Here is a 22,151-nt window from a genome sequence, read left to right on the forward strand (position 1 = left end):
GAATGATTAGGTTTGATGTTAGAGGTATTTCCCAAGCTACATGGAAAGGAAATTACTAAAAATCACTAAAAAATCAGAAATTTCAAAGCACCTAATCTTGGTCTACGCTCCAGGATTTGTTCTAAGTCTCTTACTAAATTGAAAGACATTTCATTAAAATTTTAAGTTTGATATTTAAAAGCCCTATTCTCGATAGGAGATATGTACTTATACACTTTTTTTTTCCTATTATAAGCCTCCCCCTTTTTTTTTTCAGTTTTATAAATTAAAAACAAAGATAAAGTTAATGAGGTGCTTTGTAAATCTTACCCCTCAGTAATGTTAAGTTTAATCCCATCAGTTTTACTGAAACCCTGCAAATTAAGAGAACATAAGAGGGAAATCAAATAGTGCTGTTTTTCCTTCCCTAGTTCAACAAGTATAAATAAAAGCTCTACATAAAAACAAATAAAATTGGGTATTTGAATGAGAACCTACATAGCTTCTTACAATTACCTAAGTTACCCAGACATATGGAAACTTTCATCATAAAAATTTCAAGGAATACAACTGTCCAAGCCTCCACCATGGGTGGTTCTAAATTTAATCTTGACCACTAGTCCAGTGTAGGACGCAGGGTAAACCTAGGTCCATGATTTGCTACACAACTTAAATCTCAAATCCCACTGAAACGTTTCTTGTTAGGGAACAGCTGCAGCCACTTTGCAGGGAGCCCTCTGACTGCTGGAACCTAAACAGCAGCCCGAGGCGGTTTCAGTAAACACAAGCAAACGGGATGGGGCGCTCTTGCAGGCACAGTTTCTGGAAAAGCGGTATGTGGGACAAACAGAAGAGCTGCACGAAAGGATGTCAAGAGTGAGCAGGACCATGAGTTAGAAGAACATGCTTTTATTTACCCATTCTTTCCCCTTTGAAAACATCTATACAGGCAGGTGCAAAGTACAGCAAGGCCAACAACTGCAAGAGACCAGGAGACAAAGGACATAAAACTTGGAAAGCTGGGTGTCACGATTCAAGATTTAGCAGCAGAAATAAGTAAGTGCCGGTTGTACTGCAGTCGGTAGAAAATGCTACTTTACTTCAGCACCTATCTGTTCATGTTCCCTCTGGACTCTCTTACTATCTAAGGCCCATTCCCTGGAGTCACCGGACTAACCCACAGGAAGCCAGAGAAGAATGCCTGCTTCGTTTAGAACATTACCCGAAGCATCTCTGGGACGCAAACTCGTGCCCAATCATCCTGAAAACACGTGTAACGTTCAGGGTTTGTGACTAAGCGGACACGTACAGTATAGAAGACTACACATTCGCCAGCAAAACGCAGTGTGTCATACCAAGATCAGGCTGTTCTAGACTGGTGGACTTCATTTCAAGCTATAGAAACTGAAAAGTCATTTAAAAAATAATGCACTTCTTTGCAGTTGTATTTTGATTAAGTGGCATCAACGTTCGGGCTACTTACGAAGAGTAAGAACAATCACAGCAATGATGCCTGCATCTGAGAAAAAAAAGAAAACTGTTTGAAGACGGAGCACACAAGGGTCCCAGATGGTAGATGCATTTAATTTGGATCAGATCATCTAACGCCATGTTGGAGAAGTCGCTCCTCAGTCTAGTTTCAGGGTGAGCACTAGCGTGTCCGGCTCATTCGGATCAGAGAATCCTTCTAATCAGATTCCAGGGTTAGAATCCGTCTTGCAAAACTCTTCACTGGAACCTGACTTTTCATGGCTTTGTGCTGTCGGAGCTGTACCAGGTTACTTCGAAAAGCTCACCAGGACTATCAGAATTCCCTAGATTAGAGGAAATGACCTACGGGTCTCCATATACAGTACCACTTAGGTTTAGCATGTTAAGTGGACTACTAAAATTTAAACTAGAAATGTCCAGTTTTGTGAAACTTGGTTCCTTCCTTAACTACCAATGATTGAAACACAATAGATATGTCCACGCAGAACTCCAAGGCCTCATAATGCAGAGTAATTAGTAGCCAAAATAATACCTAATTCCTCAAAGTCTTCAAGTGTTAGTCGGTCACTGGGCTCGGGATAGCCTAGGGGAAAAAATGGAAATAAGTTAAAAAAGAAAGATAGCCAAAAGCTTAAAGGTCCATAAATTTACTGGTTTTATTTTTTGCTTTTGTATGAAACACTTTTCATTTCATTTTCCTTAATGGTTATCAATAAAAGTGCTGTCATCAATTATAAATTTATATTTGATGTCATCAACAATATTCTTCCTGTCCACTGATATTTCCTGTGACAATATTCTGTAGTTTAGGAAGCAAACTTATCATTACCACATCCTCAAAATTATCCTGAATTCAACATGATTCTACTTAAAATTAAAAAAAAAAAATAGAGGAGGACTTTGAAACAATTTAGAAGCTGATCTGGAATAGAAAGTCTCTTCAACATAACAAAAGCCACTTATGAAAAACCCATGGCTGACATCAAATTTAATGGTGAGGGACTAAAGTTTTTCCCTTAAGACCTGGAACAGGGGGTGCCTGTTCTGGGTGGCTCAGTTGGTTAAGCAACTGTTTTCGGCTCAGGTCATGATCCTGGAGTCCCAGGATCAAGTCCTGGGATCGAGTCCCGCATCTGGCTCCCTGCTCAGCAAGGAGTCTGTCTCTCCCTCTGACCCTCTCCCCTTCTCATGCTTTCTCTCACTCACTCTCTCTCTCTCAAATAAATAAATAAATAATCTTAAAAGGAAAAAAGATCTGGAACAGGACAGGGTGTCTGTGTTTGCCACTTCTATTCAACATATTTATTGCAAGTTCATATCAGAACTAGTTGAAAAAGAAATAAAAAACATCTAAATTAGGAAGAAATAAAATGATTTCTATTCATAGGTGACATGATCTTTTACATAGAAAACTCTAAAGATTAAACACACATAGACACAGACCTGGTGGAACGAATAAATGAATTCATTAAAGTTGCAGGATACAAAATCAACATGCAAAAATCAATTGCATTTCTACGCACTAACAATAAGCAACCTAAAAAGGAAATTAAGAAAACAATTCCATTTATAACTGAATCAAAAAAAGTAAAAGACTTTGGAATAAACATGACAAAGGAGGTAAAGGACTTGTTACACTGAAAATTATAAGCTAAAGCAGAAAGGAATTTAAAAAGACATAAATAAAGGAAAAGCAATCCCTGTGTTTGTGGATTGGGGGACCTACTAAAGTTAAGATGTAAACATGGTAAGAAACAATCTATAAATGAAATGCAACCCCTATCAAAATTCTAATGATGCTCTTTGCAGGAAAAGAAAAATCCATCTGAAAATTCATATATAATCTCAAGGGACTAGGAATAGTCAAGGCAATCATGAAAAGAGAAAGAAAAGATGAAAGGACTCATATTTCCTGATTTCAAAACTTACTATAAAGCTACAATAACCAAAACAGAATGGTGCTGGCATAAAGACAGACCTACAGACAAATGGAACAGAAGCCACAAAATAAACCTTTGGATATGTTGTTAAGTAATTCTCCACAAGGGTGCTGACAAACTTCAGTAGGGAAAGAGCAATCCTTTCCGCAAATGGTTTTGAAAACTGGATAACTACATACACAAAAGGATGACTTTTAACACTTGCCATTCACCAAATACAAAAATTAACTCAAAATGGATCAAAGACCCTAAAAATTTAAAACTATAAAACCCTCAGAAGAAACTAAGACTACAAGCTTCATGATGTTGCACCTGGCAATGATTTATTGAATGTGACACCAAACGCACAGGCAACAAAAGAAAAAAACAGATAACTTAGACTACATCAAACATAAAAAAATCTGTACATCAAAGGACAATAACAATAGAGTGAAAAAGCAACCAACAGAATGGGAGAAAATATCTGAAACTCATATAATAAGGGATTAATATCCAAAATATAAAAGGAACTCCTAAAATTCAAAAACAAAACAAAACAAAACACAATCCATCAAAAATGGACAAAGGACTTGAATAGACTTTTCTCCAAAAAAGATACAGAATGCCAATATGCACAGGAAAAGATGTGCAACACATTACTAATCGTTAGGGAAATGCAGATAAACACCATGATGAGATTCTACCTCATATATTACCTAACACACAGTATGATCATTATTTTCAAAAAGCAGAAAATAGTTGGTGGGAATGCAAGCTGGTGCAGCCGCTCTGGGAAACAGTATAGAGGCTCCTCAGAAAGTTGAAAATAGAGCTACCCTATGACCCAGGAGTCGCACTACTGGGTATTTTCCGTAAAGATACAAATGTAGTGATCTGAAGAGGCTCGTGCACCTGAATGTTAATAGAAGCAATGTCTACAATAGTCAAACTATGGAAAGAGCCTAGATGTCCATCAACAGATGAATGGATAAAGAAGACGTGGTATAAATATAGAAAATGGAATACTATGCAGCCATCAAAATAAATGAAATCTTACCATTTGCAATGACATGGATGGAACTAGAGGGTATTATCCTGAGCGAAATAAGTCTATCAGAGAAAGACAACTGTCATATGATCTCCCTGATATGAGGAATTTGAGAGGCAACATGGGGGGTTTGGAGGGTAGGGAAGGAAAAAACGAAACAAGATGGGATTGGGAGGGAGACAAACCATAAGGGACTCTTAGTCTCACAAAACAAATTGAGGGTTGTCAGGGGGAGGGGGTTAAGGAGAGGGTGGTTGGGTTATGGACATTGGGGAGGGAATGTGCTATGGTGAGTGCTGTGAAGTGTGTAAGGCTGATGATTCATAGACCTGTACCCCTGGGGCTAATAATACATTATATGCTAATATAAATAAATAAATGAAATGGGAAAAAAAAAGCAGAAAATAATACGTGTTGGCAGAGGTGAAGAAACTGGAACTCTTGTGCATTGCTGGTGGGAATGTAAAATGTGTATCCACTGGGTAAGACAGTACAATTTTTCCTCAAAAAAGTAAAACACAGAATCATCATATAACCAGCAATTCTATTCCTAGGTATACAGCACCCCAAAACTGCTAACAGGGACTCAAAATTGAAAATTTTCTCTTTTCAAGTCTACCATTGAAAACAGGATTCATACATTTGGAAGCCAAATGTTTGGAAGCCAAATTAGCCGAAATGCACTAATGACTTAAATGCACTAATGCATTCAGATGCACTAATGACTTAAATGCAAAGACTGCAATCAGAACTCAGGGTTGAAATGTTTTGGAAGTTGTAGCATGAGGAAGACATAAAGTTTTTATAAGAAAGACACAACATACATAGCCACTAGAGAAAAGATCATTACATCCATTAATCCATCTACCTTCTGATGTAAAATTTCTATATATGTAAAAGACCACTAACAGAACAGTTAAATAAATAAATACGTATACATTTCAAAGTCATCACTGAAAAGAAGAACAGTGAATCTAAATATAATCCCAATATAAAACATTAAGTAGAAAAATTGTAAGTTTCAGAAAAATATATACAATATGATATCAATTTTGTTGGAGATAAAAGAAAAAATACTCAACTGTATGTATAATTACACATCTAAGGAATGCTGATGCACCTAAACTAATGAAGAGACTTGAGTAAGCAGAGCCCTAAACTATTAACCGTGATTGATTCAGGTAATAGACTAGAGAGAAAGAAGTATAATTCTTTACATGTCTATTTTCATAGTGTTTGAAAATTTACAAAAACATATTCATATACCACTCATGCAACAAAAAGTTATAAAAAGCAATCTAGGGGCACCTGAGTGGCTCAGTCAGTTAATCGCCTGCCTTTTGCTGAGGTCATGATTGGCGGGGGGGGGGGGGGTTTCTGATGGAGCTCCAGGTCAGGCTTTCTGCTAAGCTCCCTGCTTCTCCCTCTCCCTCTGCTCCTCCCCTCTCCTTATGCACTCTCTTTCCTTCTCCCTCAAATAAATAGATAAAATCTTTTATAAAAGCAATCTATAATTAGTAGCATGCAATAAACAATCTTAAAAGAAACTGACCAGTGAAAAGGCCAAAAAACCCCTGACAGAATGTTCACTTCATATGAAAAAGGCTTTAACTTAAAATGAGCTCTCACAAATCAACAAGAGACATATTTTAGAAACTTAATTTTTAAAAAATGAGCAAAAGTTATGGATAAATCAATGTAGAACTAAAAAAGTTCAGCTTCATTGATAGATTCTAGAAATGCAAATTAGAACAAGACATAACTTTGTACTCATCACCTTATCAAGTTGTTAACAGCAAAAGCAATAGAAAGAATTAGTGTACCTGGGTACTTTGAAACTGGAGGTTTGGTAGGATAAGTAGGTTTGAAACCTGGAAAAATAAATTTGATTCAATTCATCAGCCTTATCATTATAAAATTATGGATTTAATATTAATTTCTTATTTTTTATTTAAAAAGATCCATTACTTCTCAAAATGAAAAAAACACCTGCTTTCCAAACTTTGGAATTCTACTTCTGGGAATTTAACTTAATACATATTTGCACAAGTACATAAGCATGCATGTATATAAGAATGTCCACCAAAACCTTGTGTTTTATATGGAAATCCTAGAAGTTAACTGATAGTAAATTATAAAAATAATGTGCTCAGGGTAAACACACATATCTTTAAAAAAATACCATCCAGGTAGTATCATACTACATAAGAAGTTGTATCTTTTTATCTGCCTAGTATTTCTTGGGCCTTTTAAAAAATATTTGCACATTTAGATCTGCCTTAACACCATTATATGTTGCTGATGCTTTTGATATAGTCTTTTTCTAACCAATGATAAAAAATGATTAACAATCCCACAGGGAGTTTTGATTTTATTTTTTTAAAAGATCCCTATAGTTTCTCTTCACAAGTGTTTTCTCACAATTCTTTCAAAAACTAAACTCTAGGGGCACCTGAGTGGCTCAGTCAGTTAAGTGTCTGCCTTTGGCTCAGATCATGATCTCAGGGTCCTGGGATCTTACCCACATCAGGCTCTTTGCTTTGAGGGGACCCTGCTTTTCCTTCTTTCTCTGACCCTTCCCCCACTTGTGATTTCTCTCTTTCTCTCAAATACATAGATAAAATCTTCAAAAAAAAAAAAAAAACCAACCTAAACTCTATTGGTGTTTTATAAACTCTTTCTGAAATGCTTATACTTCAACTCCTTCAAAAGAATGTATCAACAAACACTGCACCACAGTGTATATGTCCACCAGGCCCATGTGAGTAAACATGAATGGGTCAAGGAGTATAAATTTCATATGCAATCTTAACTTATCAGTCCACCAAAAAAGTATTTCCTTCCCTCCAAACCTCACAGTACTCAACTAAAGTACACAAGGAGGCTATCAGGTACTAGGTTTATAGGAATTATAAAAAGAAGTATTCTCATTACCATGTTAATATGCATAATTCTCCCAAATCTTTAAAATAGTATGGCCATAGAAAACATACAAACAAATTAAAAGTCAGTATTCATGATCTGTTTGAGTTCAACACCTCCATGAAATCGTAAAGTCCACAGAAATGAGGTGACTTGAATAAGCAGAGCCAAACTAGGACCCTGATGAGGTTAGCCCAGGATAATGCTCTTCCTACTATTCTGTTGTCTCGTGTTTTCTGAGACAGAGAGAGGCCAGAGAGAGCAGCCCTCAAATCAGGAAGATATTTCCTTCCATTAGAGCAAAATCTGCTTTCAAGTCTTACGTAGAGTAGCTGACAAGTAGTCCCTGCAACCAATCCTCCATTTCATTTTAATGAAGAACGATTTTTCCTGCCTTTTGGTTGCTTTGAAATTTAGGTTCAATTGCCAAATAAAAATGCCTAATAAAAACAAAAACAATAATTGTATGAAGTGGCAAGGGCTGGGGATGAGGGAAGACATTCAGGCCTTTTTCTGGAGATAGCAGAAATTTCCCAGTTTAAACTGTGCTACATAGAAAAAAAACCAAAATCAAAACACTAAACTGCTTGCAGTCCAGCAACTGAGACATAGTCCTGGATCAGGAAAACACTCTAAAGGAGCCAACAGATCACCTTTAAAAGGAATAAAACAGCAAAGTTAATGACATGTTAAAAAATAGAAGCCCTAGAGGTACCTGGGTGGCTCAGTGGGTTAAAGCCTCTGCCCTCAGCTCAGGTCATGATCCCAGACTCCTGGGATCGAGCCCCACATCAGGCTCTCTGCTCAGCTGGGATCCTGCTTCCATCTCTCTCTCTCTCTCTCTCTCTCTCTGCCTGCTTCTCCGCCTACTTGTCATCTCTGTCTGTCAAATAACTAACTAAATAAATCTTAAAAATAAAATAGAAGCCATAGACCTTCCTCTTCACTAGTTTTAATCTGAGTGATGCTATAAGTCATATGAGCTAAACTTAGAAGCTTCCTATATGCCAGGCACTGTGTTAAGTGCTAAATGTATCCCATTTACACGTTATGTAACTTGCCCAAGTTTACATACATTTTTGTATCTGCAAACTATGCCAGATAGTTTTAGAGTAACTATATATAACAACCAAAATGGCTATAAACATGTCCTTCATCCTTTCATTACTAACAATGATGAATGAGTGTAAATCAAACAACAGTAAAGGATTTTTTGTTAATATATGCAGGAAAGGACTAATCTGAACGACTCAAAACTGGAGGTTTTACATTGGGAGAAACTGATACTGAAAAACCAAATAACGTAGAATCAACTACTTGGGCATTACCATTTTCATTTATATGAATTATACCTTTCATTCTTGACTTATTCATGTAAAAATTCTCATGCTTCAATTGATTTTAAAAGTGGTCGCTATACATTCTTAAAAATACTACCCAAGAGAAACTTATATACCCGTGTGATGTACATGATGTGTTAAGACCTTCTGAAAACATACAAAATCACAACACAGAAATCATCTCATGCCTCCATCATGGGAATAAACACAAGATAGAGTTAAAAACTAAAATTTCTTCTTTTCAATGATTCAATATCATTGATATTGAATGATGCCAAAGAAATAATAAAAGCTAACACAAAAAGATGGAAAAAGACATTTGTACCTCTGATACATTTTGGCATCTCAGGCTCCCAAGTACTATTCCCACCACAGAACACTGGGTTGCTGCCATTCAGATAGAAGCCTGGGAGGCATTCAAATAGAACTGTAGCTTGGTAGGAATATTTGTTTTTGATTCCTGATACCATTCTTCCATGTTCAACTACTGGATATTCACATTTGACCACTGAAAAATGGAGAAATTAATGGAAAGCTGCTTGAACACAGGAGCAGAAAAAATAGCACAAGGTAATAATTTCCAGCAGGAAGAAACATGCAAGGTATGAAAGCCCAGGTGTTAATTAAAAGAAAAAATAAACCACCAAATAAACCTGTATGCATATATATATTTTAGCTCTTGGGAAACAGATTTAGAGAAATCCAGTAACTTTTTTCCACCCCCAAAAGACTAGCATTACAGTTTATTGGCTTTCCTACACTTTTTTCCATTACTGATAAGGTTTGAGAAAGGCCTGCCCACCACATACAAATCTGGGGTAAGTTCAAGAGCAACTTTTAATGTTCTTTGCCGTAGGGGTTTTTTTCAAGGTCATGTTGACACTGATCTCAGTAGCCTGGTTTTCTAGAAAGGTAGGAAACACCTTCTGAGAAGGCAATACTTGAGCTCAAAGTTAAAAGTTGAAAACCAGGCAGCCATGCAAAGAGAGGCAAAAAGGAATTTCTCAGGTAGCAATAACATACACAAATGGAATGTTCAAGAAATGGAAAGGCCAATGGAGTTAGGGCAGCATTTTCCAAACATCTTGGCTGGCAATCCAGAGATCAAACAACACATTTCTTGCTGTAAACCAGTATATGAGCACACAGGCCTGAAATACAAGTTAGCCTCATACCGGAAGACTCTGCTAGTTCCCATTCTACTCTCCCTCTTAAGTAGTACACACGGGGGCACCTGTGTGGCTCAGTGGGTTAAAGCCTCTGCCTTCAGCTCAGGTCATGATCCCAGGACCCTGGGATCGAGCCCCGCATCAGGCTCTCTGTTCTGCAGGGAGTCTGCTTCCTCCTCTCTCTGCCTGCCTCTCTGCCTACTTGTGATTTCTATCTGTCAAATAAATAAAAAATAGTAAAAAAAAAAAAAAAAAAAAAAAAAGAAGTACACACGGGTCATGACCTCACAGATTGATTTCAGAATCGACTCATGGGCTTGGGAGAATTTGGAAACAAAACCACAGGGCTGAGCAGTGAATATGACAGAACATGTTATGATATTAAATGCGAGCAGTAGATAAGGGCCAGAGAGTGGACAGCCTTTTCAACCAGAGGACTGCTCTTCCTCTGTTCTCAGGGATTCTGACTTTCCAGCAGCTGTCCTTTCCCTTTAGCCCGAGGAAATTCCAGTAGCAATTCCTATAGTGCAGGTCGGCTTGTGATTCTCCTGGCTTGGGTTTAGCTCCAACGGTGTCATTTCCTCACCTTCTGATTTGAAAGGTTTCCCCTTGACGGAGAATTCTAGATGAAGTGCTGTGGGGTTTTTCCAGCAGCCTAGCAGACACTGTCTTCCAGTCTCCAGCATTCCTCAGGACAAGTCAGCTGTCGCTCTTACTCCAGGCGATGGTGGGGGGTGGGGAGGACAGTGTGACATATGTTTATTCTCCCCTCTCCCTGACTGCTTTTCCTTGTACACCTTTTGTTTTCAGTCACTTGACCCTGAAGGGTTCTTGGTAAATGAAAACAATGTATTTGTCCTGCTGAGGTCACTGACTTTCTTGGTTCTGTGAGGTTATTGTTTTGGGACACATGTGGTTAATATTTGGCCCATGTTTATTCAAATTGGTGTCTACCCTGTTCTTTCACCTCTTTTTGAAGCTCCAACAGCCTGTATGTTTGACTTCTTGCTACTCTTCCACAGGTCTGTAAGTCTCTCTCTCTTTCTAGTATTTCTTTTCAAATCATATTCTCCTGACTTCAGGTTCACCGATTTTTGTGCTGTTGTGCTAGATGGTTGTTAGTGGCAATAATGGCTTTCTTTATGTCGGCTAGACACAATCTCCATATAGTAAAACTCATTTCTTTTAAGAATACAGCTGTATTAGGGCTGACAAATTCAAATAATCATGTAATTACCACAATAAAGACACAGACAAGTTCCATTACCCCCCAACACATCCTCATGCCACTCTGTAATCGACCCTACACCCCCCCCAACAATCACCTTCACCATTAGCCAAACACTGATCTGTTTTCTATCTCTGTACAGTTGCTTTTCCAGAATGTTGTAATGGGATCGCAGCCTCTGACTCTGGCTTATTTCACTCAGCATAATACATCTGAGAGTCATTTGTGCTGCTGCATGGATTGGAGCTCACTCCTTTTTATTGCTGAGTCGCATCCGCCATCTGGATGTACCACAGCTGCTAATCCATTTTACCAGTTGAAGGACAAGTGGGTTGTTCCCAATCTGGGGTGATTATAACTAAGGCAGCTGAACATTCTTATAAAGGTTCCTATATGCACATGTTTTCATTTTACTTGGATTGATGAACTATATGGTATGTTTAACTTTACAATAAATGAAAAAATGGATTCCAAGTGGTCATACCACTTTGTATTCCTACCAGCAATGTACGAAAGTTCCAATTGCTCTATACCATTGCTGGTATTTGTTATTAGTCCTCTGTTTTTAATTTCAGTCATTCTAATAGGTGTTTAGTGGTATCTATTTGTGGTTTTAAATTACATTTCTATAACTTCTAATTATATTGAGAAACTTTTCATGTACTTTTTTGCCACCCATATATCATGTTTACTGAAATGGGTCTACTCAAATATTTTTATTTTTTAAAAATTGCTTTGTTTTCTATCTATTGAGTTTTGAGAATTCTTTATGTATCATAGTTAGAAGTCCATTATTAGATATGTGCTTTGCAAATATTTTCTCCCAGTCTATGTTCATTTTTTCCCATTCTTTTAACACTTCTTTTGTAGACCAGAAGTTTTGAGTTTGGAACATCCAATTTTTTTTTTTTCTTTAGAAGATCACACTTTATAGATGGTATTTAAAAAATCTTTGACTAGGTCACAAATATTGTTTGTTTTCTTGCAAAAGTCTTACAGTTTTATGTTTTACATGTAAATCTGTGGTCCAATTTACCCCCTAAATCTTATTAATTTTTTAAAAGATTTTATTTATTAGGAAGCAAGTGAGCACAAGTAGGGGAGAGTGGCAGAGGGAAAGGGAGAAGCAGGCTCCCCGCTGAGCAGGGAAACCCATGTGGGACTCAGTCCCAGGATTCTGGGATCATGACCTGGGCTGAAGGCAGACACTTAACCGACTAAGCCATCCAAGTGCCCCAATTTATTAATTTTTAAGAATTTTTAAAATTTGAGTATAGTTTACTTCAGGTGTATAACATAGTGATTTACCATCTCTACATGTTACGCTAGACTCACAAGTGTAGCTACCACCTGTCACCATACAATATTATTGACTACATTTCCTATGCTATATTCTTATTTCCATGATTTATTAATTCTATAGTAGGAAGTCTGTATCTCTCCACTCCCCTTCACCGATTTTTTTTATCTCCCACCTTTCTTTTCTCTGGCAACCATCAGTTTGTTCTATTTATAGGTCTGCTTTCGTTTTTGTTTTTTTTTAGATTCCACGTATGAGTGAAATCATATGGTATTTTTCTGTCTCAGTCTAACTTATTCCACTTGGCATAGTACCCTCTAGGTCTATCTGGTTTTTTGCAAATAGCAAAAACCTCATCCTTTTTTATGGCTGTGTAATACTTGTGTGTGTGTATGTATGTCTGTGTGTGTGTGTGCATGTGTATCATAGCTTCTTTAGACATTCATCTATTCATGGCCATTTAAGTTGCTTCTGTATCTTAACTATTGTAAATAATGCTGCAATAAATAGGAGTGCATATCTTTTCAAATTAATGTTTTTGTTTTCTTTAGGTAAATGCCCAGTAGTGGAATTATTGAACCTCTATGATCCATTTTGAATAAACTTTGGCTTGTGTTGCTAACTTTGGTCAAGGTTTTTTTTTGTTTTTGTTTTGTTATTGTTGCTTTGTTTTGTTTTGTTTTTGCATATGGATGTCTAATTGTGCTATACCATTTATTAAAAACATTATTGTTTTTCCACTGAATTGTTTATATACCTATTGTTTATATACCTGGGCATGGCCCCATATGGGCAAAAAGAAGATGACTTATCAGGTTATGTATATCTCTGGGCGAGCCTTCGTTGGTATTTTGTGTCTTCCAAGGAATTTGTCAATTTCATATATAAGTTATCATATTTATAAGCATAAAAGTTGCTTTCATAATGTAAGTTATCATATTTATAAGCACAAAAGTTGCTTTCATAATATTCCCCTATTCTTCCCTATTATCCCTTAAATGTCTGTAGGATATTTAGTGTTGTCCTCTTTTTCATTCCTGATATTGGTAAAGTATATTCTTTTTTTTTTTTCTTTCAGTCTGGCTATAACTTTATCTATTTTACTGATTTTTCTCCAAGAACCAGGAGTTGGTTTCATTAATTTTCTCTTTTCAATTTCATTGATTTACTTCTACTGATATTATCTCTTCTGTCTCCTTGTTTTGAGTTTAGTCTGCTCTTCTTTTTTAGAATAGATTATTGGGGCACCTGGGTGGCTCAGTGGGTTAAGCCTCTGCCTTCGGCTGGAGTCATGATCCCAGGGTCCTGGGATCAAGCCAGGCTCTTTGTTCGGTAGGGAGCCTGCTTCCTCCTCTCTCGCTGCCTGCCTCTCTGCCTACTTGTGGTCTCTGTCTGTCAAGTGGATGAATAAAATCTTAAAAATAAATAAATAAATAAAAAGAAAAATAGATTATTGAGACTTCTGTTTTTCTAACATAACTATTTATTTAATAAATTTTCTTCTAAGCAATGTTTTTGATGTGTCAAATTTGCTATTTTGATATGCCATGTTTTCATTTTTATTCAATTCAAAATACTTTTTAAATTCTCTCGTGAATTCTTCTTTGACTCAGGGGTTGGTCAGAAGTGTCTTGCATAATTATCAAATATTTGAAGGTTTTCTAGGTTATCTGTTTTATTTCTACATTCGTTCCATTGTAATCAGTTAATATATTCTAAATAATTTCAATTATTTGAAATTTGTTAAAAATTATCATGCCCATTTTAGAGAATGTTCTATATGCACTTGAAAAGAGTAAATATTTGGGGGTGCCTGGGCTCAGGTCATGATCTTGGGGTCCTGAGATGGAGCCCCATATCAGGCTCCCTGCTCAGTGGGGAGCCTGCTTCTCCCTCTCCCCATCCCACCCATGATCTTTCTTTCTCTCTCTCCGTAATAAATAAATAAAATCTTTTAAAAAGAGGGAAAAGATAATAAATATTTTGCTGCTATTCAGTGCTTCCTTTCTTCTAAGAGTCAAATCCCTTCTAGTGCCTCTCTGTTTTTGATCACTCTCCATTGTTAATACTGCTTTTTTAAATATGTTTTGTTCAGAGCTTTTCAATCTTGGTGGTTAGAGGGCTCGTCTTTTACAATTTATTCTGTAGCCAGAACTCTCAGATATCTTGTAATCTAAAAAAATATTTTCTTATTTTTAACCCATTAGGTGTTGAATTTTGGGGTTCTTTCCAGAAAAAAATTCATAATTCATGCATATACATAGTAGATCACCATGTATGAACTAGAATGCTGAGAACAGGTGGGATGAGGAGCAGGGAACTCTGTAACTAGAACTGATTTCACTTGAACCTGTATTAATCTACAAGGGAAGTCAATTTAACAGGAAGAGGAAGCACATACACACTAATTTTGTTTACTTACAGATAAAACTATTTACAAAATTCCAAGTTCAAGATTTACAAATGAAGAAGGAAATAAATGGAAATATCACTACCTTTACACTGAGGAGGGCTATTACTCCACTTGTTATCGTCAATACAAATAAGTTGGCTGTCTCCAACAAGTGAAAATTCATCTGGTCCATTTGAAGGATTACAAGTAAAAGTAATTAATTCATTATATTCAAATAGAGTTCTGTGACTATTGCTGTATTTTCCATTTTTTATTTTTTTAGGCGGATTACAGTAAATCTCTTAAAAAGGAAATAAAAAGAGGAAATAAAAGGCAAAAGGAAAAGTGTTAAGAAAGCAATATAAAGTCCTACGAACTACCTTCAGTAAATTCGTTAACAATTTCTACAAGCTAGCTGTGAATCTAGTACCTATTTAGGCTTCTTTGAGAAAATGAATGATCCCAAATTCAAACCATGCACAAATAAACTTTCAAAACACAAAACTCATTTTCTTAAATACCTATATGAAATACCTATTATTACTTTATAAGGCCATGCTAAGTTTTGTTCTGGTCACCATAAAATGTACTGAAATTTTAATGAGAAGACATGCTTGTGATTAAAAATAAAATTCACTGCTAGCTGAGAAATTCTTTAAATATATCCATTTGCAAATTATACACACACACACACACACACACACACACGCTGAATGAGTGATTCACATGAGTGAATTAATTCAAATGAGTGATTCACAATAATGCCAAGATATTGTCTTTCTTCCCTTTCATCCTTATGGACATACAGTGAAACTTTCCAAGGCTACAAATTGTGTGCTTTCACAACATACTGAATCCAGATGTCCTTCTTTAAGCCAAATATTAAAGAGATTTGCAAAAATGTAAAACAATCACGATATTTTCAGTATCTGTTTCAGAAAATTTATTTTTCATAAAAAATACTGTATATCTTAATGTATTGGGTTTACTATTATTAAACATGAATGAATAATTATTTTTAAAACTTTTCATTTTTTATTCCAGTATAATGAATATCAATAAGCACAGCCCACATAAAGAAAAGTTCTTTGGGATCTTTGTCAATTTAAAAGCATAAAGGGGATATGAGGCCCACAAGATTGAGGCTTGCTTGTCTAAACTCTAAAATGAAAATTTACTTACTATGACATGTTGGAAATTCATCACCCCAATACACATCATCTCCACGACGGTGACAAATTATAGCTTGTTTTCCAGATAAGTAATAACTGAGAAAAGAAAAACTTACTGTTTTCTCTATTAGTTAACAAGATACACATAAAAATGAAAATTTTAATACTGTTGCTTTTCTACACAACAGTAGTTTGAGGAAGAAGTTTCTCAAATAACATATAGTGAAAGTGCTAACCATATCTGCTATTAATTGAATAGAGTTTCTAGGGGTACCTGGGTGGCTTAGATGGTTAAGCATCTGCCTTCAACTTGGGTCATGATCCCAGGGCCCCTGGGATGGAGCCCCACATCAGGCTCCCTGCTGAACAAGGAGCCTGCTTCTCCCTCTCCCTCTGCTTGCCACTCCCCCTGCTTGTGCTCCCTCTCTGTCAAATAAATAAAAAATTCTAAATAAATAAATAAGTAAAATTTCTACATTTGAACCCTCATTGATAAAAAGCAGAGATGTCTAAATAAATCTGCTGTACCTGTCAGTCTGGCCTCTTTGCTATCTCCAGCAATCACATTACAATTCATTTCTACATCTATGTTCACACCACTCTTCTCAGTGAAAACAACAACTGAGTAGAGAGATTAGGCCCTAGAGCTTGCCTATCTGGCTCTGAGTCTCAGCTTTTTGACTCACTTTCTGTCTGAGCTCAGGCAAGTCCCTTAATGGTCCCCTTCCTCAGCTTCCTCATCTATGAAAAGGGGAACAGTGCATACTTCATGGGATAGTTTCCAGGATTAGATGAGTTAGCATCTGGTACATACTGAGTGCTAGGGCAATTTTTAGCTCTTGTTAATATTCTTTAGGTAAGAATATTTTTCTGGGGCTAGCTCAGGAATATTACTCAATGAAATATTCTCTTGTGATTTAAATTCATGGTATTCTCTTCTCCTGCTGGACTCTTACCATAATAAGCATGAATAATTCTATTTATTTGCTATTTCTAATTTATTATTTTGTTTTGACACGTCTCTATACATTGTGTTACTCAACAAGGCTACAAATTTTTTGAGAAGAGACTGTACCTTAAACTTGTCTGCCTAGCAGGCTTGCTCTATGTAACTACTAACTAGATGTTCCAATATTTTTACTTGATCAAATTAAAACAAATAGTTGGTGAAACGGTTTATATAGGATCCAGTTGCCTTTTTTTCTACATTATGTTATTTAGGGAAGGATTCTGGGAAAACACAGAGTAGGAAGCACTAACAGTCTGTCTTCTCAGCCAGACAACATCTGCAATGGCAGAATCTGCCTAATGAACTATTTTGGAACTCTGGAGTCTGATGATGGCTTGCAACTACCACGGAAAGACTTGGACAGGTAAATTGCATTGATTTCAGTCAATATCACCTTAGCACAGTGTCTCCTGCCTATAGCAGACAGCTCTGTAAGCTTCCTGGAGCAGCTTAGAAGCAGTTCTGGGGAGCCAGGGTGGGCAAAAAAGACCCTGTCCTCCAAATACTGGGGACCTGTGCTCTTATCACTGAATTCTGCTTCCAATCACAGTGAAGCATTCAAAGAGGTGGACAGCCACTGTCATCATACCTACCCCTAACTCTTGTAAGCCCCTTTCTAACTATCTGAAGTGACTTCCAGGGGATGTAAGCATCCAGGACTATTTGCTCCCCACTTCATTTTTCACTTTTTTCCCTTTCCAGAGAGCTAGACATTAAAGACTAGAATATTCAAAACCAACTGCATATGTGAAGAAAGTTAAGAAGTGAGTGTGTATGCCCAAGGAAAGTCTCTGGAAAGACTGTTAGTTTAAATGTCAGGCTCATAAAATATAGGATGAGCCCAGATGTCCATCGACAGATGAATGGATAAAGAAGATGTGAAACAGATATAGATAGATAGATAGAGATAGAGATAATGGAATATTACTCAGCATCAAAAAGAATGAAGTCTTGCCATTTGTAACAACATAGATGGAACTAGAGGGGTATTATGCTAAGTGCAATAAGTTAGTCAGAGAAAGATAAATATTTTATTATTTCATTCTTAAGTGGAATTTAAGAAACAAAACAGATGAACATAGGAGAAGGGAAAGAAAAATAAAATAAGATGCAATCAGAGAGGGAGACAAACCATAAGATACTCTTAACTACAGAAAACAAATGGAGGGTTGCTGGAGGGGAGGTGGGTGGAGGGGTGGGGTTACTGGATGATGGGCATGAAGGAGGGCACTTGGTGTAGGTAGCACTAGGTGTTAAATGCAAATGATGTATCACTAAATTCTGGCCCTAAAACTAATAATAGACTATACATTAATTACATTGATTTTAAATTGACAGTAAATAAAGGTCAGTCTGATCCTCAGCAGAGATACCATACCATAACCACAAAAATATGAACAGTAACATAAAACATTGGCCCTAGCAAAAGGGAAAAATTAAAATGTCCAGTATTCCACACACACACAAAATTACATGATACACAGTGAAATAGGAAAGCTTGGCCCATTGAAGAAAAAAAAAATAAATCAACAGAAACTGTTTCTGAAAAAGACCTGATGGCAGATCTACTAGACAGAGACTTCAAAATAACTTCAAAATAACTATCTTAAACATGCTCAAAGAACTTCTCAAAGGAATAACAGGAGAAAGTCAATTAAATGATATATGAATGAAATGGGAATGTCAATAAGGTGACAGAAAACCTTAAAAGAAATTCTGGAGCATAAAAGTAAAATAACTGGGATACAAAGAATTCACTAGAGGCACTGAAAGCAGATTTGAGCACCAGAAGAAATAAGTGAACATGAAGCTAGAACAACAGAAATTACTGAGTCTGAGGAAAAGAAAGAAAAAAGAGTGAAGAAAAGTGAGCAGAACCAAAGGGACTTGTGGGACACCATTAAATAGACCAACATATACATTATGGGAGTCCCAGAAGGATATGAAAGACAGGAAGGGGAGGAGAGAATATCTCATGGTTGATGTCCCAACTGTGATGAAAGACATGAATATAAACATCCAAGTGGCTCAACAACCTCCAGGAAAAATGAACTCAAAGAGTAACTAAGACAGGTAATAAACTTTCAAAAGACAAAGAAAAAAAGAGAGTCTCAAAGGCAGGAAGAGAGAAGTGAGTCATTATACAAGGGAGCCTCAATAATATTATCAGCAGAAGCTTTGAAGGCTAGAAGATAGTGGGACAGTATACTCCAAAAAGTGCTAGAAGGAAAAAACTGTCAACCAATAAACATCAATCTGGGAAAACTACCTTTTAAAAGTGAAGAGGAAACTAAGATTTTATAACAAAAGCTGAGGGACTCAGTGACCACTAGATGTCCCCTCCAAGAAGTAAGAAATGCTCAAGGGAGTCCTGCAAGATGAAATGAAAAAACGCTGAAAGTATCTTTGAGTCATATGGAGAAATAAATATCTCATTAAATGTAAATATATTGGTCATTTTAACAGCTTATCTTATTGTATAAGTGCAATTTTTGTTTTCTTTATAACCTAAGAGACTAATACATTAAAGGGGAAAAAAAAAGAAAAGTAAAACACAGTGTTACTGTAACTTTGGTTTTTAACTCCAAATCTTGTTTTCTACATAATTTAAAGGACTAATTTAAAAGTACGATTAGTTTATGTTTTGGAGCACACGATGTAGAAAGATGTAATTTTGTATAATAAACAATCAAAGGGGGTGGGAGTGGAGTTCTAAAGGATCAGAGTTTTTATATGTTATGCCATTAAACTGGTACAAATTCAGATTAGAGTGTTATAACTTTAGGATATTAAATATAATCCCCCATGATAACCATATAGAAAATAGCCATAGAATATACATGAAAGGAACTTAAACATTTCAAAACAAAAAATCAAATAAACAAAAAAAGACACTAATGCAGGAAATGAGGGCCAGAATAAAGCTGTAAGGCATACAGAAAACAAATAGCACAATGACAGAAATAATTGACTCCTTATCAGTAATTACTTCAAATTTAAATGGATTAAATCCCTCTAATTGAGAGACAGAGATTGGTAGAATGGATGAAAATACATAATCTAACTATATGCTACTATAAGAGACTCACTTTTAGATCCAAGGACAAAACAGGTTGAAAGTAAATGGACTGAAAAAAGATATTTTAGCAAATAATAACCAAAAGACAGTAAGGTTGACTATACTAATATCAGACCAAACAGGCTATAAATCAAAAAAGGTTACAAGAGACAAAGGACATTATACCTCAACAAAGGGTTTATACAGTAAGAAGATTTAACAGTTGTAAATATTTATGCCACCTGATGACATACCACCATAACATATGAAGCAAAACCTGACAGAATCGAACAAAGAAATATGCATTTCTATATAACAGTCATTCCTACTAGCTGGCGACTTCAAGAACACAACATTTCTGTGAGTCCTCCTTCGAATCTGAGAGTTGGCATTTTAAATGGGGTGCACTTTGCCAAGGATAAAGTCACCATGATTACTACTACATTTTTGATGCTCACAATAAACTTATTATAGGTATATAAATATGAGACAATTTTGCTTTCCTTCAGAATTGATTTCTTTGAATTAATTATGTATCTTTTCAGTCTCTTTAAAAAACCCAAGGGTTGTTTGGCTAAACGTGCAACATTTACGGAAATACTTGAGGAGCAAAACAAAAATGGAATTAGTAACATTTACCTCATTTCCTCTAAGGAGCAACTTACCCCTCATTACAATAAAAGTAAGCTGAATTTTCAAATTGAAAGGAATAATTTGGGGCATACACTTCGCCATTTTCGAGTCTTGGAGTTGTACATTCTTTCTCTAAAATAAAATTTTAAAATTTGTTTTTTTTAACACCAATTTCAAAACAGATTTAAATCAAAGTCAAAATTCGGTACTACTCTCTGCAATTAATGCAATATCATTTTCTGTAACTAACTGGTATACAAACTTAAAATTCACATTAAACCTGATAAACAATTGCCAAGAAAAAGATCCCCTGGCAATTTCTTAAATACTGGAAAAATACTGCTCCCTGAAACCAATTTTCACATGAGAAAATCTTGCTGTGGTGGGAAAAAAATTAAAGAAAAAAAAATTAAAGAAAAAAAAAGAAATGTAAAAAGTAGTAGTGGAAAATGGACCCCAAAATTTGTAAAAATCCCTAGAGAAAGCAAAATACAATTTTTTTTGTTGTTGTTGTTGTTGTTGTTGTCGTCATTTACTTACTGTAACAAGCTTCTTCAATAGGATACCATGAGTGATTTTGCTCACAGTAAGTCACGACAGAGCTCATAGCTATGTATCCTGGGAGACACTGATACCGTATATCCTCCCCAGCTTCATAATATTTTTTAAGGGGACTCTTGAGGAACATATTTTCATATTTTGGTGGCTCACCACAGGCATCTGGGGATAAGAGATTCAGAACATGAAAAAATTTTTGGTATTTTTTTATGCATTTTAAAAAATACACGTATTTATCTCATGCACCAGCCAAGGACTGTGACCTGACAGGGTGTAGATAACACCGAATAAATGGAAAGATCCTTGGCAGGTTTTTAATGATACTTACATGCTTTTACTCAGGTGGCGGGAGGAGTGGAGGATGTGCCCTGCTTGCTTTAAGTAACAGGCTATCAGCATTTTATTTGATGGGAAATAAGCTGAATTTTCATGCAACAATAAATTGAAGAGACAAAATCAATGTTTATGATCTTAAAATATATATAGGTATGCAACTTTTCCCACTTTTTTCTAAATTCATTTAAAAACTCGCCTCTCCCCTAAGAAGCCTTCTGTAGTACACAGCACCCTGCTCCAGTGGCTCTCCCACAGTCTGAAACAAACTAATGATAACTCGTCACCTCAGGCTCAGTCTCCTCGTAGAAAGCAACTTCCCAGAGGTCAGGGATTGTAGGTCTTTTTTCTATGGCACTGTGTATCCAGTGGGTGCTTCAGAAATGCTAGAACTATCTCGGAACTCCGGAGTCTGATGATAGCTTGCAACTTCGAGGAAAGACTTGGACAGGTAAATTGCATTGATTCCAGTAAATATCACTGATGGAAATACATCATTGACAATATCATTATGGGAAAATAATGTTGCTTTTTTGGGCATTACAATACTTGAACAATAGATGCCATTATATAATCCCACAGTCTGCATGCAGAAAATTC

General features: G+C 36.2%; 1 protein-coding gene across 2 annotated transcripts in view; it reads right to left on the bottom strand.

The window, feature by feature from the left end:
• Nucleotides 1-241: 241 nt before the first annotated feature.
• LOC122918730 (membrane cofactor protein-like) overlaps nt 242-22,151 on the bottom strand; it is a 28,254-nt gene continuing 6,344 nt past the window's right edge. The window contains exons 2-10 of one of the 2 annotated variants that reach the window (XM_044267503.1): nt 21,201-21,380; nt 20,693-20,792; nt 15,971-16,056; nt 14,892-15,089; nt 9,025-9,207; nt 6,261-6,308; nt 2,003-2,053; nt 1,463-1,498; nt 242-353 (exon numbers count right to left, since the gene is read on the bottom strand). In XM_044267503.1, coding sequence (XP_044123438.1) covers nt 343-353; nt 1,463-1,498; nt 2,003-2,053; nt 6,261-6,308; nt 9,025-9,207; nt 14,892-15,089; nt 15,971-16,056; nt 20,693-20,792; nt 21,201-21,380 — 893 coding nt within the window. In that variant the 3' untranslated portion in view covers nt 242-342. The remainder of the gene's footprint in view (nt 354-1,462; nt 1,499-2,002; nt 2,054-6,260; nt 6,309-9,024; nt 9,208-14,891; nt 15,090-15,970; nt 16,057-20,692; nt 20,793-21,200; nt 21,381-22,151) is intronic. The other variant, XM_044267504.1, reaches the window with a different exon arrangement.

Source organism: Neovison vison, chromosome 10 (genome assembly GCF_020171115.1).
Source record: "Neovison vison isolate M4711 chromosome 10, ASM_NN_V1, whole genome shotgun sequence".
Lineage (NCBI taxonomy): Eukaryota > Metazoa > Chordata > Mammalia > Carnivora > Mustelidae > Neogale > Neogale vison.